Source organism: Panthera pardus, unplaced genomic scaffold (assembly GCF_024362965.1).
Source record: "Panthera pardus isolate Hobbes unplaced genomic scaffold, ASM2436296v1 HiC_scaffold_2, whole genome shotgun sequence".
In the NCBI taxonomy this organism is placed as follows: domain Eukaryota; kingdom Metazoa; phylum Chordata; class Mammalia; order Carnivora; family Felidae; genus Panthera; species Panthera pardus.
This window is the reverse complement of record NW_026526765.1, coordinates 52,616,115-52,633,449: the sequence shown is the minus strand read 5'-3', so window position 1 is coordinate 52,633,449 and position 17,335 is coordinate 52,616,115. Positions and strand designations below refer to the sequence as shown.

The following is a 17,335-nucleotide window of genomic DNA, read 5'->3' as shown; positions in this document are numbered from 1 at the left end:
TAGAGGTAACCACTTCATTTCTTCATATTTAAGAGAAAGCTCTTTTTCCCTATCTTTATTAACCAGATCCAGGGAACCATGTTTTTTTTTTTTTGTTTTATTTAGTGGCATACTTAAAAAGGTAGAAAATATGAGATATAACCACAGTCAAAATATAACAAAGTTTTCTTATAGTCTCATTTTTTTCTACAATCTCATGGAATTATGATGAGCATATTATTTTTAAAGGAACTCCTAATGAGATAAAACACCACTGTATTGCAGCTTAATTAAAGCGATATACATATGCATACTTTATGTATTTATTGAGGTAAAATAGCACAGCAAGGTTAAAAACAAATGGCTAAGTTCAATACAGGCTTAACAATGTCACTGGAAACCATTTTACTAGCACAAAGGCCTTCAACATGCTGGTATTAACCTATTGATAAATATTTAGACTATTTATATTGTGTACTCTTTGACAACTAAGCCAAAATAAACATATTTTAAGGCAACCTTTGGAAGTATTAGCATTTCTTATTTTATCTTTGTGGTTAATGCTCTTCACAGTGACAATTAAAATATTGAACATTGAAAGACAAAGATTGGCAAATTCATCTTCAGGGCATCTTATTCTCATACAAATTCTTCCTCTAACATATAGAAAAGTCAGTTTTCAACAACATTCAACTTCCAGTTTTGAGGGGTAACATTATTGCTTTTTGGCCCAAATATGCTTACTCAAAGCTATGTGTTACAGGTTTTCAATGTTCAGAAAAGCATCCATACAATTCTTAATGCTATTTTTAAAAATTAGAAAATGAGAACTTATAGAATAGAAGTTATCCTGGCTGCAAGCTATTCAACACTGCTGCTCATTTCCATTGTGTCTTTGGAAAGATAAACTACCCAGTATACAAGGTTAAATCCTGCAAATGCAACAGGGAACAGAATCCGAGAATACTGGTCTATTTTACTGGTGCCTCCAAAGGCTGCAGATAGTGGTGGGGGTGTGACAGGTGTTGACTGTAAGATAGGAGCCCTAGTGAGGACTTTGCTGGCCTCAGGGGCTGGAACTATTGGCAAGGTCAGAGAGGAGATTCTTTTCTTCAGATGATACTTGGAATCAGGATGCTGTAGGGAAAAGACATAAAATTCAACCTAGGTAAAAGACTAGAGATTACTTAGTTATTCACTTTTTCATCACTGACAGGTATTTATTGACTACTTACTATGTAAGATAAAATATTAGCACATTGTTAATAGTACTTGATAGTGCTACTTTTCCAAGAAAGTGTTAAGTTTAAAAAAATGATTTGTTTCTATCTAACATCCTATAATTTAATCCATCAGAAATTGATGCCAAGCATATTCCACATCCCAGAAACTGTGTTGAGCATTAGGCTATTAGGAAGAGATGAACCGTGTTACAAAGGCTTATCTAGCCACTTGCAGTTGCTGGTGATGCATAAGCCTATAGGGCAATGAGTGTGGGCAACGAGAGGGGAATTCACTTTGGAATATATGGACAATTACTTAATATAAGAAAATATAGCAGTGTGCCTGGGTGGCTCCTTTGGTTAAGCATCCAACTTAGGCTGAGGTCATGATCTCATGGCTCGTGGGTTCGAGCCCCACATTGGGCTCTGTGCTGACAGCTCAGAGTCTTAAGCCTGCTTTGGATTCTGTATCTCCCTCTCTCTCTACCCCTTACCTGATTGCACTCTTGTCTCTTAAAAATAAACAAACATTAAAAAAGAAGAAAATATAGCAGTTCAGTTAGTTGATATCATTCTTCTAGCCTACATCTTTATCATCACACATTCATAAATTTGAACCAGCTGAGATGACAACAACAAAAAATATTAAGGTGCTTGTATATGTGAAAAGCCAGTGGCAAAGTATCAATACCTTTAAATTGCATGGGATGACTGTTCATTCCTTGAAATACAATTGGCTCTTAAGCCCAGAAGTTTTATATTGAGAGCTTTCTGCTTCCCATTCAGAACTTCTCCACTGGTCTCCCTCCATTCTAAGTCACCAAAAAATGATTCATTGACTGACCTCAGAATTGTTATACGTTCTTTTTTATCATTTGAAATCATGAGACAACTACTTTTTGTCCTGAAAGAGATATTTAGCATATTAATTGTTAGGTGAGAAGTCTAAGTCCAGAGGGTGGAGGTGAAAATGCCTCGTCCATAGTTGCACAGCTATGGTGACTAGTAATAAACTATGCTGGTCAATTTCAATGCTTGTTTCATCATCCCCACATTTTCTTGTCTTTACTCTGAAGTATTGGGTCTAGTTCAGAGACTCTAATTCTGTTTGCTTTAGCATCTTTTCATACTGTTAGAGACTAGGGAATCTTCCTTTGATTTGTATCTTTTCCTGTCTACATCCTGTAATAGTCACTCTCCTTGTGGCCAGGTTGTCGTCACTGGGTCTGCCTTCGAACACTTGCTGTACATTATCTCTGCTCTTGTAAAACTGCCTTGTTTTCTCCCTGGCAGCAAAATCACCACTTTGATGCCTGGCAGGGTATGTTACTCACATGGGCAGACTCCTGTGGCTTTAGCCAGCAACCCCGCGGCAACAGGATGAGGCAGCTGCCTCCCCTGTGCTGGTTGAGCCACAGGACCAGAGTGACCTGCCGATGTGGTGACATTTGGAGTGTGAGAAACAACAATTCCAAGAACCTCTTCTCTCTATCTTCCTCTCCTGAATTTTGCTGTTTGATTTGTCATGGAATTTACTGAGTATCTAAATAATAATAGACATCATTGACAGTTCAAGCCCAGTGTGCTTTTAGAGACCGTGGGAAAATCTCTCTCTTCACCAAAAACAAAAATGAATCTCTATAGTCAAGTTTTATTTCTCACGCCCATGGTGAATTTCAAGGAAAAGTGTGTATCTTTATTTGTTAGGTATTGGCGCAGAATTGAGCTAGGTATTCTGGACAGAATTAAATAAATCATAGGTCTTGGGAGTAGAAGATAATTTAAAATAGTAGAGGTTTCAGTCTGCTGACCTTAGGAAATAAGTGACACTTTCTACTAAAAAACATGTGACAAATAAGGACTACTGTGCTCAGGGTCACCAGTCAGTATGAGGATAGGACCAGAGTAGTGGTATTTTGGTCTCAGTGTATGCTGCCTGTCTTAGGAAATAAACACAGTAGCTTCTTTCAAGAGCTTTCTATTGTGTATCTCAGATTCTAATTGGAATTTTCAGCCATTGAGTATGTTATTGAAATATTCTCCACATAAAAGAGCAAAATGTATTACTGTTGCATTTTCCAAAAAGAGTTATCCTCCTCCCAGATCCATGGAACACTAAAAAATTTTACTCTAGTAAAATTTCTAAGGATCGTGATGGAGTAGAAAGAGGGCAAGCCTTTAAAGCAGATTCTCTTTTTAAACTCACCTTGATTTTTAATGGCATGCATTGCCTATGTTCATTTCTTTTTTAAGGAGAAACAGGGTAGACATAAAAAAAATTCATTGAGACAAAAAAGTGATTATAAAACATAATCTGCCATAAAAATATAAAGCATTGTGTTATCTTCCCCTCTTTAGAGCTGTGGGGCAAAAAGGTATTTGTCAATCTTTTGGCATTGTCACACATAACTTAATAAGAATTACCAAATGACTTTTGTCCAGCGTTAAGCAACATCACTCAAGACCAAACACCATGAAAAAATTAATGACATTACCTTGGAATTAAAGATTTGCCATTTCCTCATCTAGTTCTCCAAACAATCTCTATGGAGGCTTGCTGAAGAGTTAAGACAGGAGAGTCAAAGAGCCCTGGATTGCAATTCCACATATACTACTTACCTACTAAATGAAGTTTCCATCTTTAAAGTTAGGAATTAAGTTTTTTCTTTTTGTTAAGAATTTGAGGAAGAAAATGTAAGATATATTTATCTGATAGATTTATAGATAGATGGATAGATATTTTACATATATATATATATATATATATATATATATATATATATATTAGAGAGAATACTTTTTGCCTTAGTTATTATCATGTTCTTACATTCTTCCTTCTAAACACTATTGTGCCTTATCTCCTTTCCTGACGTGAAATCCACTTATTGGTAGAGGGCATATATTCTTCATTTAAAAAAAATTGTTTTAATGTTTATTTATTTTTGAGAGAGAGAGAGAGAGAGACAGATTGCAAACAGGAAAGGGGCAGAGAGAGAGGGAGACACAGAATCTGAAGCAGGCTCCAGGCTCTGAGCTGTCAGCACAGAGCACATGCGGGGCTTGAACTCATGAGCCACGATATCATGATCTGAGCCTAAGTCAGATGCTTAACTGACAAACCACCCAGGCACCTCACAGGGCATATTATTCTTAAGTATGAGTGTCCCACAGTGCCTAGCCAGTGCATAGAACAGAATATATTCTTAATAAGCAAATGCTGATTCAACAAATGAATGAAAATCTAAAAATTTCCAGAATTTCTTAGAGTAGTCAGGCAAAGAGGAGAAAACAAAAAGTTTTATGATTGTTTTACATTATATTTTAGTATGTTGTTTCATATTATACTGTAAGTACCATATCTAAATGCTTACCAGTGACAAGCACTGCACAGCATTTTGCATGCATTATTTTGCTTATTCCTAGAAAAAATCTATAAGGTAATAGTATTATTTTCATTTTAAAGATGAACAAATGAAGGCTTAAGCAGGAAGTTCACACAATAACTGGCAGTGCCTGTGATGCTACCAATCACACTCTTAATCATTTTTGTGGTTTCTTCCCATCAGCTTTAAGGTTCAGGGCATGGTTTCCCAACCACTGAATTATTGACCTTTTGTGTCGCATACTTCTTTGTTGTGTCCTGTACATCATGAGACGTTGAGCAGCATCCTTGCACTCTACTCACAAGATACCTGCAGCAACCCACTCCCCAATGTTGTGACAACCAAAAATATCTCCAGACATTGCCAAATATTCTCTGGGGAGAAAAGTCTTACCGCTGAGTATCACTGATTTAGAGTCACAGCTATCTCACTGCCCAGCAGTGATTGGGGGGTATTTCTAGCAGGAAGTAAATACGATATGCTCAAGGAAATGCAAGAGGCCTGGCTAACCCACATGCTGGACAATCAGTTCCTGCATAATTGGGAATTGGCAATACAGAAAACTGGACTACGATTTAGAAGATCACATTGAATTTCTGAAATGAAAAGAAAGCCAATTTTGCAAGCCATTCAAGATACAGGTTTGCATCAGGCCCCGCCTGCTCTATTGTAAGCCCAGCAGCTTCAGCTGATGGTAAAATAGGTTTTTGTCAGAGTCCAGATGAGGGCTCAGCTTGGGGCTGTCACTGTTTTGAGTGGAACACCTGTGGTTTTGAATTTTTCCAGCGCTCCCCTGCTGCTGAATGCCATCCTGCTCTGGGTATTTATAGAGTACTGCTTTGTTTTAAGTAATGCCACATTGCAAAGGTACTTTGAGTCAAAGTGGACTTTATGACAATCAGTTATTTGATGTAAGGATAAGACATTTGAAAGTGGTTAAGGCAATTTTAATATGACGTTCAGTGAATCTAATATGTTATAGAGGAGGGGGCAATGGGTTACCTCACAAGAGAGAGATTCTAACCAGGGCTGCATTACTCAAGGAACAAACAAAGCATCTGTTTTTAGAACCAGCAAACAGGGCAACAAATATAAGAGAGAATACTTTTGAGGGTGAGAGAGAGAGAGAGAGAGAGAGAGAGAGAGAGAGAGAGATGACACGTGCCAGAGGAGCAGAGGGAGATGGAGGGAAAGAATCTTAAGCAGGCTCCACACTCAGCACAGAACCTGATGCGGGGATCAATCCCAAGAACTGTGAGATCATGACCTGCTCCGAAATCAAGAGTCAGATGCTTAACTGACTGAGCTACCCGGGCACTCCAAGAGAAAACATTTTTGAAAACATTTAGTACTTGATATTTCAAAAAACCCCACTATTATATTAATTATTATGAAAGAAATAAAAATTCCATCAAATTTTCTTGCATCTACGTAATAGCTGGTAGAATTGGGACAGAGACGATTCCAGAATTTCTATAAAGAAGCAGCTTATTGGCAGCAATCTGGTGGGTTAGTGGTGTGGGGCACATGTCTACAAACCATATTGGAATGCTTAGAGGGTAGAGAAGGAAATATTGGATGGGGATTTGATAGAGGGTATGGGGAAAGAACTAACCACCTACATCCCTCATCTAATCCACACTACCCTCTCTATAACTTATGCAATAGCACAACCATGGTGAAGGGACTCAGAGTCTCTCATTAACTTACTTTAACCCTTAGTTCTACAGAGTAATGATAGTATTCAAAGAAATCTTGGCAATATTTGGAATGCAGGAGGCAAAACTTTCATTATATGCTTTGTATCTCTTTACATAGGTGGAGGGAAACATAATAATGGCTAAGCAGATCATCCCAATCTTGAAAGGGATTATAAAAAGGACATAATATGTCTTATTTTCCTCTCTATGCCCAAGTTTCTAGCAATTGACTTAGTGTTTCTAGAACAGGACAAGGTTCATCCTTCTATCTCAGCTTAGGCATCACTTCTTTCAGAATCATGACCCCTCCAGTCGAGTTAGGTATTCTCACATGGCTCTTCCTTAGCCACTACACATCTCTAACCACAACCTTTATCACAATGTTTTGTCATGGCTTATTGGTTTGTCTTTCTTCCTGTTGAACAAGAAGCTTGTGAGGGAAGAGGCCCTATTGATGTCAATCACTAAATGTATCCCCGGCATTCTACAAAGGATATGGAACATAAAAACATTTAACAAGTACTTATGGTATGAATAGTTCAATGAATACATAGGTATTCAATAAATGGGTTCCAGATGAAAAGAAACAAAATAAATGAATAAACCGCATAATCAGTATAAATATAATTATTGTCCTGGCTAATGAAATTTTGGGCAATTTTGTTTGTAGATAATTTACCAAGAATATCACACCTCCTGTGAAGAAGAAAAGCCACATTGGATGTGTCAATAGGTGGGGGAATTCATTCTTAGGAACATAGGAATGAGGGCTTAGACCTTTAAAATAACAAGGAAACTAGAAAAAAATCCAAAAATTGATTGAGGTCCAAACTTGGTCTTACACACAAAATAAATATACCCTAGACACATAATAATTAATGAAACATGAAGATAAGAATAACTCTCTAATCCCAAGAGAGCATGCCAGATAAAAATAATAAGGAAGATACCATATAAGCAAGAAAGAAGCTGTGGACAGTTTCTTCTCAAAATCTAAGAAGAAAGAAAGAAAGAAAGAAAGAAAGAAAGAAAGAAAGAAAGAAAGAAAGAAAGAAAGAAAGAAGAAATGAAGAAAGAAAAGAAGAAGGAAAGAAAACCAGTATCTACTTCCAAATGCCTTAAAACCAGGAGGATCATTTGTCTACAGAACACTGCTGAGGATTTAGTTTTAGATGTCTCTTTGGGTTTGAGTACTACATTTAAAACTCCTGAATTTCTTTGCCATTATTATATTACATTTCAAGGTCAAAATCAAAGTGATAAACTTTCTCCCATATTCATTCTTAGTTTCTTGTGAAAAGCAATGAGGACATTAAAATATAAACTTAGAATCACATGAAATATCTAAGCACGTAATTTTACTTCAACCTCACCACATTGGTTTGCTATTTTAATGTTCAAATTACTCAAGTAATGTTATTTTGATTACAACTGAATAGCCATTTTTAAATGTCATGGTATTTGAAAGAAAAAATGACCTGGCCATCATAATATACCATTGTGTTGTATAAATTGCAAATGTGTAATTTATGTTTGTTCCTCTGTATTATATAAGGCAAATTCCCAAGGTTTGACATGAATAAATAAAATGTAAATGTTCTATGTAATCATCTATATTTATTTTTGATACCTACAAGGTTTGCATTGTTAGGTTTGCTTATTTTGGTTTTTATTTTTATTTTTATGCTTTGACCAGCCTTTTAGAAACAAAATGCAGCTTTCCATTGCCTTAAAATATTTTAAGTGAAACCAGGTTAAGAAATAAATTTTTTCATAAGAAAAAAGTCAACTTGCAGTCAACTTTGAGATGATTTAAAATGCATTTTTTATCTAGCTTCCCAAAGGACCTGCTCATTATAGGTTACTATTTTAGAATCATAGAAGATAGCTTATATGAAAACCTGAGATCTTAAGTTCCATCTTATTAATAAATTATACCTTTAAAATAATAGACATAGGGAATGCTAACTCTATACTTTCTCCAAGGATTTGAAGTCATTTTCCTCTCAGTGATCCATATTCCAAAAGAATTGAATAAGGAAGTTGGTCTTTCTTTTTATCTCAATATCAGATCAAAGAACATATTTAAAATAATTTGAGTTATTTTTTATCTTGTCTTTCATGAATTTCTCTTTTGATTTTAATTGCATTTCTCAAAGAAAACTGTTAAGCTGAATTCTGATAAATACCAATTCTTCTTTCTCTATAGATACATGTTAAGATAATATATGGCCATTGGGACATATATTGATTATATGTCTATATATATATAGACAGTTTATAACATAATCACTTATTTTTACAAACAAAATAATTCTCAAAAATATTTTCTAAAAAAAATATTTTCAAGTGTTTTGGACTGAGTCTTCAGAGTAGCATCTTTTTTGCTATAAAATTGATATTTTTGTGGTCTTTCAAAACATTTATATAAAGAAAACAGCATTAGGTCATGGGAAGAATTTTGGGAATGGCCTAGCATTCTGAAAATGTTTTATATTGCAGTATGCATTCCTTTATATTTCAACCTTTGAGAAATTATTGGGGAGGGGATGGCCTCTGCCTCTGGTGGATATCAGGACTTATGGAATCAATTTCTAGTTTTCCTACCAACTAGTAACTAACATTTCCCCCCTCTGAGACTGTTTTTGATTTGTAAGCAGAGGTAGTTAGTCTGGATTACTGGTAAAAAGAATGGTAAACTTTTTTTTAATGAGAGCTAATTTAAGAAAAAAATCTTTAAATTATATCTTATTTTATCTTATCCTTGGAGAAAATAGATTCCAAGAAATATACCAAGAAACTTGTTTCTTAGTATATCAAACCAGATGTTTCAATAAGAAAGTATCATCTTTTTACCCAAATACATGCCTGAGTATATGAGAAGTACAACACACATAGTAATTTTTATCATTAAAGTTAACCAAGGATTACCTAGGCTGCATGTGGTTCTGTGATTTGGAAATGTTCACAAGAATTGGTTATAAAGACATTTTTAGTTCAAAGTGTTTGCAGTACTTGATGTTACAGAGCAAAATTTTCTTGTTTCAAGAACTATTATTTGGAATTTGCATTGACATAAAAACTTGCATTTGTCAATAAGTTCTAAAATCCATTAAAAAAAGTGTGTGCAGTTGAACTGTTGTGAGAATTTACTTAGATGTGAAATTGAAATTTGGGGACACATTCATGACCCTTGAATTATTAATGCTATCACTTATTTCTTTTTCAAAAAACCTTTGAGGACCAGAGCTTAGCAACAGAAAATCTAAACTGAATTTTATAGGTATTTATCACTTATTATTAAGTCTTTGAATAAGAACAGGTTGGGATATATGCATTTAATATACAAATATGAACATGAGAATGTTTTCACGTAAATCAAAAACTTTGCTTATGACTCAGCATTCACAGAACCTATTATTCACATCTTGCCTTCATTGAAATAAAGCAGCAAACAGACAATTTCTAACAAAAATTGTCTATTCTATAGGAGTCCCTGTTTATTTCCCTCAGACTCTGAAGCTTCATTAGGAACTTTTTCTTTTTCACTTTATTCTCCCTAGTTGGTAGAAGTAAACCTGTTCAAAGGAAACATCTGAAGGCTGAGAAAAATTTTCTCATCTCCTCTGAGAGCACGGAATCTGCTAGTACCAGTGAGGATGATAAAAGAAGAATGCCAAAAGTTTAGAGCAAAGATAAATGAAGGATTGCTGCTTCAGGTTTCTTTTCTTCTATGAAGTTGGAAAAGAAGTTGGCCTTAGAACCAGAATTATGTAACTTGTGCTCAACTAATAGTATTTTTGGACTACTAAGTTGTTTGTGATCACCATTTGGCTGCCTTTTCCTAACTGGTAGGTAACATTAGAAAAGTAAACAATTACCAAAATAATCTCAGCTTCCAAGGGTTCAGTCGCTTTTGATATTGTCACTGGGGGTGAGGCTGCAATCTGTGCCCTCCTTTTGGCCTTCTGTGTCTGAAGATTGGTAAAATAGTTGACAGCCGCAAATTCAATAAGAGCAGAGAAGACAAAAGCAAAGCAAACAGCTATGAACCAGTCCATGGCAGTTGCATACGACACTTTTGGCAAGGAGTGCCGGGCACTGATGCTTAATGTGGTCATGGTTAAAACAGTGGTGATCCCTAAAATGAAAAAGAATGAGAAATGCAGTATTAGCATTTAGAATCTGATAATAACATCAAATGACAATGTGTCAGTGGATTAAACGTTCTGCAAATGTAATTTTTGTTATTATTGCTTTTTTTAATGTTTATTTATTTTTGAGAGAGAGCACAGGCAGGGGAGGGGCAGAGAGAGAGAGAAGGAAACACAGAATCTGAACCAGGCTACAGGCTCTGAGCTGTCAGCACTGAGCCCAACATGGGGCTCAAACCCACAAACAATGAGATCATGACCTGAGCCAAAGACGGACGCTTAACTGACTGAGCCACCCAGGCGCCCATGTTATTTTTGTTTTTTAATTGTTGACAATTACTGTCATAGGTATTAAAATTTTTGTATCCTTCAGTACTCAGTGCAGTGGCATGTACACTGGAGTTGATCAAAAAATATTTTTTAATTTGATTTAGTTTAACTATTGTAAAGCTTAACTCGCAAATAATTCTAGTTGTTTACTTCTTAAGAAAACTCACAGCAAGTAATTACCATGTAAGTACTAAAAACCTTGAACTCCTGGTCTATCTGAATAGATGATGATATCTATTATCATATTTAAGAAATCTATCTGGTATGAATAGTAAACATAAATTAAGTCCCTCATTTTTTAAAATTTCTAGCTTGATTTTAAGATAAAATATTTACTCATGAGAAAATAATTTCATCACTGAGTTGTCAACAGTTTCATGTCTTGTATTATACTTGGGGAATTTATGTAATTTCAAGATGGTCAACATCATTGTATAGATATTCTTTTATAATTTGCAGAAGGAGGTCTATTTTAAAATGTACTAAATTAAAAAGTCAAAATTCATCTGAGATTTCAGTTCAACTCAGGTCTTACCTATGAACTTCTAAATTATAATCATGAAAACTCAGAAAAAATTGGATTTTGTTATTATTGATGATATTTTCGGTTACAGCTCTTTCTCTTATTACATTTTGTTCCATCAAAACTAATAGTGATTCTATATATCATAAATGGAGCTCATTATTTATGTTGAACCATGGGAAATTGGTTATATTTAACTATTTTCAGATCTTGAAAAATGGCAACGTTTTACAGTTCAATCTAATAAAAGCAAGATTTAATTTATATATAGATATAATTTATATATCAGGTTTCAATATCTTAGCCTTTGTTTTCATGGGTTTACATGTCAGTTGTTACTTTCCTGCTTTTCCTTAGTTATGAAATAGCAAATTAAGATTTTATTTTATTTTTTTAATGCTCATTTATTTATTTTTTAGAGCAAGAGGGTGAGAGAGCACAGGGGAGGAGGGGAGAGAGGGTCAGCTGTCAGCACTGAGCCCCACGCAGGGCTCGAACTCATGAACCAGGAGATCGTGACCTGATTCCAAATCAAGAGTTGGGTGCTTAATTGACTGAGCCACCCAAGCATCCTGAGATTTTAAAAAAGAAAAAAAAAACAAAAAAACTAAAACTAAACAAAAAAGCCTCCTTAATAGGGCACATGAAAGTCACAGGAATCCAGCCAGAATTCTTGCTAAGACAAATTTTTTGTAGATTCACCACACAGCTTAGGATAATATAAGGGTCATTTTATGTAATACATATGCCTGAATAAGATAGGAGTCTATTTCCTTTGTGGATTGAAAAAGTGCACTAGTGTGAATATTCCCCTAAAATACACAAGCAATAATTGCTGGAGGATGGGTGAAGTATAGCCAGAGAATGAAGCATACCAAAGACAGTTCTGGCTGGGACAGACTCCTTATTAATCCAGAAAGACACTTGAGAAAGAATTACTGTCATAATGCAAGGAGTGTATATCTGTATCATGAAGTAGCCCATCTTCCTTTGCAAGTGGAAATAAACTGTCATTATTACGTATTCACCTGTTGGAAGACACATATATCAGAATTATTGCTCTTGACAGTATGCAAAAAGAATGCAGCTGGAAATAAATCTTGCAGATCTTTAAATTAACATGGGCTGGAAGAAAACAAGCAAAGGCATATTTCAATGTATGTCAAAGATACTTAATCAGTGAATGATAGATACATCAGCTCACTGTTTTCGGTGGTGTTCTTTGTGTCATATACATAGAAAACTACTCATCCCAAGGTTACACAAGTCCTTATACGCACATGGTTGCAAAATCAATTTTAAAGAAACCTACTCATCACTTCAAAACAGCAAGCGTAGCTGAGGATGGCTAATGCAGAGAAGAAAGAAATATATACTTTGAAAATGTGCATTAGGGTCACCTTGCTGGGTTGCATTCATGAGTTGGTCTAATTCTTACCTGTGTTAGATTTAATTGTCTCACTAGATACTGTTTGTCCAATCAGATCATACTGGAGGAGGCTTGAAGATTCTTCTGGGACTTCGACTGAGTAAAGTGGTCCTTTTTTCCATGTATATATGATTTCACTTTTGGGGTAAGCATCTGAATTTTTTAAACAAACAGCAGTGAATATGACTAGTTGTGTTTTTCCTTTTTAAAGCAAATCTTGTCCATATAAAAAGGAAAATACAAACATAAATTTTCTTTAATGGTATTCTTTACTCTGTGTGACTAAAACCTCTATTTATAAGATTGACAGACATGATTAAGTGAGTATATTCCTGGAATCTCATTGAGAGTATCATAGTAATATTTCTCTTTTGCTTCCCAGTCTCTGACTATAATCAAATAACTGTATATTTTGAATGCATTATTTGGCTTTCAGAAGTCTTTTGTAACTTACAACTCCCAAACTTGAGTGGACAAGCATGCCCATCCATAGGAAAGTTAACCAGCCTCATAGGACAGTCAGCATTGATGGTAAGCCTAGGGACATTGAAATAAATGGTTCCGAGTTAGTATGATGGACAAATCATTTGGGTAGAGGAAACTGAATTGGGAAAACCTCACCTCATAGTGTATAAAATAGTTCCATTCTGCATTATTCTGAAGAGTTTATTAGGGGTTGTCATATTGTGAGCAATTGATTTTTTGCCATTCCTGAAAAAAGTGTCAGGTGTCCAGATTTTACTGACCATTAAGTTATTCAAACTCAAAATCTCAGTTGGCCCCCCAAACTTCAACCTCTCATCAGTCCAAGTCTGGCGGAAGAAAACGTCCATTGTATATTCCTAAGAAAAAAAAATAAGATATTCATGCAAACTGGGGAGATAGTTTATTAAGAATAGTTGATTCACTAGCTTATATACCCAATTCTAAAATTTAAGAAATAAAACAACTTTTTTATGACAATAGCCTATCAGAAAAACTATGATTTCAGTAAATTATTATTTTTCTCAAACGCAAAGTTTGCAACATTATTATAAAAGATAGTATTGTGTCGTGCAAACCTCCCTCCTTCACCTTTACCCTCTTCCACATTCTTCCTCCTTTCTATTAGTCATCCACCTCTCCTTCTGTTGGCCTATCAATTTTGCCTTCATTAGCTTAGAAAAAAAATATGAAAAGATTTACAGTCTAGGTTTTGTGTTGGCCATCCCACCATTAGTTAGTCTAACCATTCCCCTCAATGTCTTGTTCACCTTCAAAGGTGTCTCCAAGAACCCTGGTACCATGAAATCAACTTCCAAGGACAGACAAACTTTGCTTGATAAGTGTACTCTGGCTGCACATCATAATTATTTTATATTGTTCTCAGAGAACATAAAAGCAAATGTTACCACAATTACTCAGAGGATCATTTAAGTATGCATAATTAGAACTTTGAGTTTTAATTTGTAGCTTTTATGAAATAACATTAGAAATCTTAAGAATTATGGTGAGGGCGTTGCAAAAGTCAATAATAAATAACAACTTATAAGTATATCAAAATATTGCCAATAATTGCTTTGACTACTTTATAAGTTCCTTTATGAGACCTATTATTAAAAGTGGTGATTAGATTTTCAAAGTATAATTTGACACATAATATATCCATATAATAATGGTCTAGGGTATAACCAATCTCCACTGTATAAATATACTTTAAAAATGAGACACATACATAAAATGAAGTTCCAAGTGTTCCCCAGACTTCAATAATATAATATAATATGGTTGTGATTATTTATTCTGGAGGTGAGTCAGTAGTCAATGAAAAATATGAGAGTAAAATAATTGAGGATTCAGGATAATTCTGACTCCCCCTTCTTTCAAGACCTAATACATTTATCTCTTAAATAAAGTCCTCCTCCTTCTCCTTCACTTCCCTGTTTTCTTTCTTACTTTTGTCCCTCCCTCTCCCTTTCCCTTCCTCTTGTACTGCTTCCTTCTTCTTTTCTTCCCTTCTTGCTTTTTTATTTTCTTGACAACTCAAAAAAGCAGAAGATAAAAAGTCTCCAGTAACTACTTATGCACAGTTACATTTTCCTAATTAAATGAGGCAACTATATAAAGATTTATTTTTACTTCAATTTTAGTATTTATATTTTACTTTCAAGGGGAGATAGTACCTGAGAACTATGAAAAAATACCATGATACACTTTGTTCTAGAAGACTAGTTCAGATTTTCATTGCCACTTACTATAAATACTCTCTTACGAATCCTACAGCCATCTGTACCTGGAACAGAGTTCCCAGAACACCTACTGGTCCATTCGTAACACAAAAGGTACAACATACTAGCCTTTCCAAATGATGCTCTCTACTGTTTAGTAAAATATACTGAGAAGGATGTGCCACAGAAAATATCTATATTTTAAGTTTCATAGATATTCTCAATATACTCTTATATGGCGTATCATCTTTGTTGGTTTTTCTTTTTGCTACTCTAAAAATTTACCAGGACTTCATAAAGATGGGGAAAATCTTATCTTTGTAGAAAAAAATCAGTGCATGATATGTGGCCAGAAGAGAGGACTTTAAAAAGTCCCTTAGGTTAAAGCATTCAAGCAAAGTAGTGAAATGTGAGGGAGATTAAGCCAGGAATCTGCTCTAATGGCCATGGCCTCCAAGCATGAGCACACATATTGTATTAGGACTCTGGAACCAAGCTTGGTAACAATGCCCAATACTGTTAGTTCTGGGACTCTGCCCTCCCTTCACCAAATAAAACTACCCTCCTTACTCAGAAGTCACTCACCATCTCCACATCTGACACAGGCCCAAAACTGGTCACATAAATGTCTGTTTTGACTTCAGTGACAGCACCTGAAATTAGACCAGAAGAATGGGGGCAATTACCACCAGTGATGTTAAGGAGACTGAAATTAATGACCTTATCACAAAGTCCCTTCTCATGGTCAGAATCTGCAACATATCCTAAAGCAATCTCAGTAGCAGGAACCCTTGGGTTTTTCAACTCTGAAAACTCATACCAGTTGTGTTATTTTGAATTTTTTCTGGTCAATTTGGGGGAATTTAAGGAATGCAAGAGAACTAAGTTAATACTCTAATAATAAAAACTATAACAATAACACATCTTGATAGCTTTAATGGGACAAATGTTAAGAAAAGTGCTTTACATGGAGAATCTCACTCTATACTCACGTAACTCTATGAAGCAAGCACTGTTCATACACCCACACTACAGCTGAGGAAGCTGAGGCTTAGAGGGTTCAAATAATGTTCATAAAAGTTCACGAACATAGGAAGGGGCAGAGACCTGATGGGAACACATGGCCTTTCCCAGTACCCCTGCACCTTACCACTCTGCTATCCTTCTGAAGCCTCTGGGTCTTAGAACAGCAGGAAGGGAGAAGGAGAGAACACATGTTTGGTCTAGTAGGGATACTGTCTCTCACCTCCAAATCCCGGCCTCAGACGATTGTCATAGCCTTCAAGCAAGTTGTCTAGGATCCGACTGATGTTTTCTGAGTAGAAGTTGCCTTCATCTTCAAGTTTCCCTAGGGTATTTTCTACCCTGTGAGTAGACAGTCAATGATCCTCACTCCCAGCCTCAGAGAAAATAGGCTGTCCAATCCACCCTCATATACTCCACCACAAATACATGCCATACCACCCAGGCTTCTTCCATGATTTGGTACAGAAGTCACCCAGTGGGTGTGCGCTTTCACTTTCCTTAGCGCTGAAGGGAAAAAACAAAATCTTACTCACCATAGAATAATGTACAGCCAGGGCAGAGGCGACGCCATCCTGCAGAGCACTGCAATGCCCCTGTTCACCCTCCTGCTGGCTTCTCCTCCCTCCTAACAAGCACCCCTTTGCCAATCAACTAGAGTAATATTCCAGACCCCTCATATCTCTTTTCCCTGTTTGCGTCCAGCCAGTAATCCGTAGATGAAGAGGTTACCAGAAAAACCTTGAAGGTCTCCCTTGCTCTCTTGTTCTCGTTTTTGCCTTTTCATGTGGAACAAGGTGGCTTATGGTCTTAGACTACATCCTGATGGACATTCAGCCTCTTCTGGTGGACTCAGTTAGGAAACAAGAGTCTGAAAGGACACTGTATGGTCGGAGAGCAGTGACAATAATTGAATAAGGCATTAGGGGAGATTAGAAGGAATAAATCCACTGCTAGTTTTGGCATGGAATTAGCAGGTCCCTGTGAGAAAATCTGGAAAGCTGTGGCATCTTGCTGATTGAGATTATGTTCCAATGGCTCAGCATTTATTATTTCTGTGGTTCACAGAAGGATTCCTACACAGCTCTTACTGCTTATAAAATCTAACAATATTGAGATCCTTTTGGGTTATCTTTCTGATTTCATCAGATTTATGGCATCAGATGCACCTTTTCTCCACATTTAAAATTACTCGTCATTATTCATTGAAAAGCACTACAATACACTAGAACAACTCCTGGTCGTCTGGCTGTTGGTTTAATTTTTTTTTCTGTTTTTTTTTTTTGTTTTTGTTTTTGTTTGTTTGGTTGGTTGGTTGGTTGGTTTGGTTTGGTTTGTTTGTGTTTATGTATTTTGCTTATCCTTCCTGTCAAAGATATGTCAT

At 35.7% G+C, this 17,335-nt stretch overlaps 1 protein-coding gene across 2 annotated transcripts; it reads right to left on the bottom strand.

Moving 5' to 3' along the window:
* Positions 1–357: 357 nt before the first annotated feature.
* GABRA6 (gamma-aminobutyric acid type A receptor subunit alpha6) lies at positions 358–16,952 on the bottom strand. 2 transcript variants are annotated; one of them, XR_002080099.2, is made up of 11 exons: positions 16,488–16,952; positions 16,175–16,293; positions 15,514–15,581; positions 13,343–13,563; positions 13,176–13,258; positions 12,731–12,874; positions 12,168–12,320; positions 10,167–10,426; positions 3,698–3,759; positions 1,697–1,732; positions 1,004–1,116 (listed from the first exon to the last, which is right to left on the bottom strand). XR_002080099.2 is itself a non-coding variant. In XM_019450226.2 (9 exons), exons 1-9 carry the CDS (start codon positions 16,523–16,525, stop codon positions 841–843), a joined length of 1,362 nt encoding a protein of 453 aa, XP_019305771.1. In that variant the 5' UTR covers positions 16,526–16,936; the 3' UTR covers positions 358–840. The 2 variants fall into 2 exon arrangements, 1 of the variants encoding a protein (XP_019305771.1); XM_019450226.2 differs by lacking the exons at positions 1,697–1,732; positions 3,698–3,759 and having other exon boundaries at positions 358–1,116; positions 16,488–16,936.
* Positions 16,953–17,335: the final 383 nt, after the last annotated feature.

Excerpts from the sequence above, each read along its gene's own strand:
- GABRA6 (XM_019450226.2), bottom strand. The coding sequence starts at position 16,525 with ATGGCGTCGCCTCTGCCCTGGCTGTACATTATTCTATG. Across the intron at positions 13,259-13,342 it reads ACTATTTTATACACTATGAG|GCTTACCATCAATGCTGACT; the intron begins GTGAGGTTTTCC and ends CAATGTCCCTAG. Across the intron at positions 12,875-13,175 it reads TCCACTCAAGTTTGGGAGTT|ATGCTTACCCCAAAAGTGAA; the intron begins GTAAGTTACAAA and ends TAAAAAATTCAG.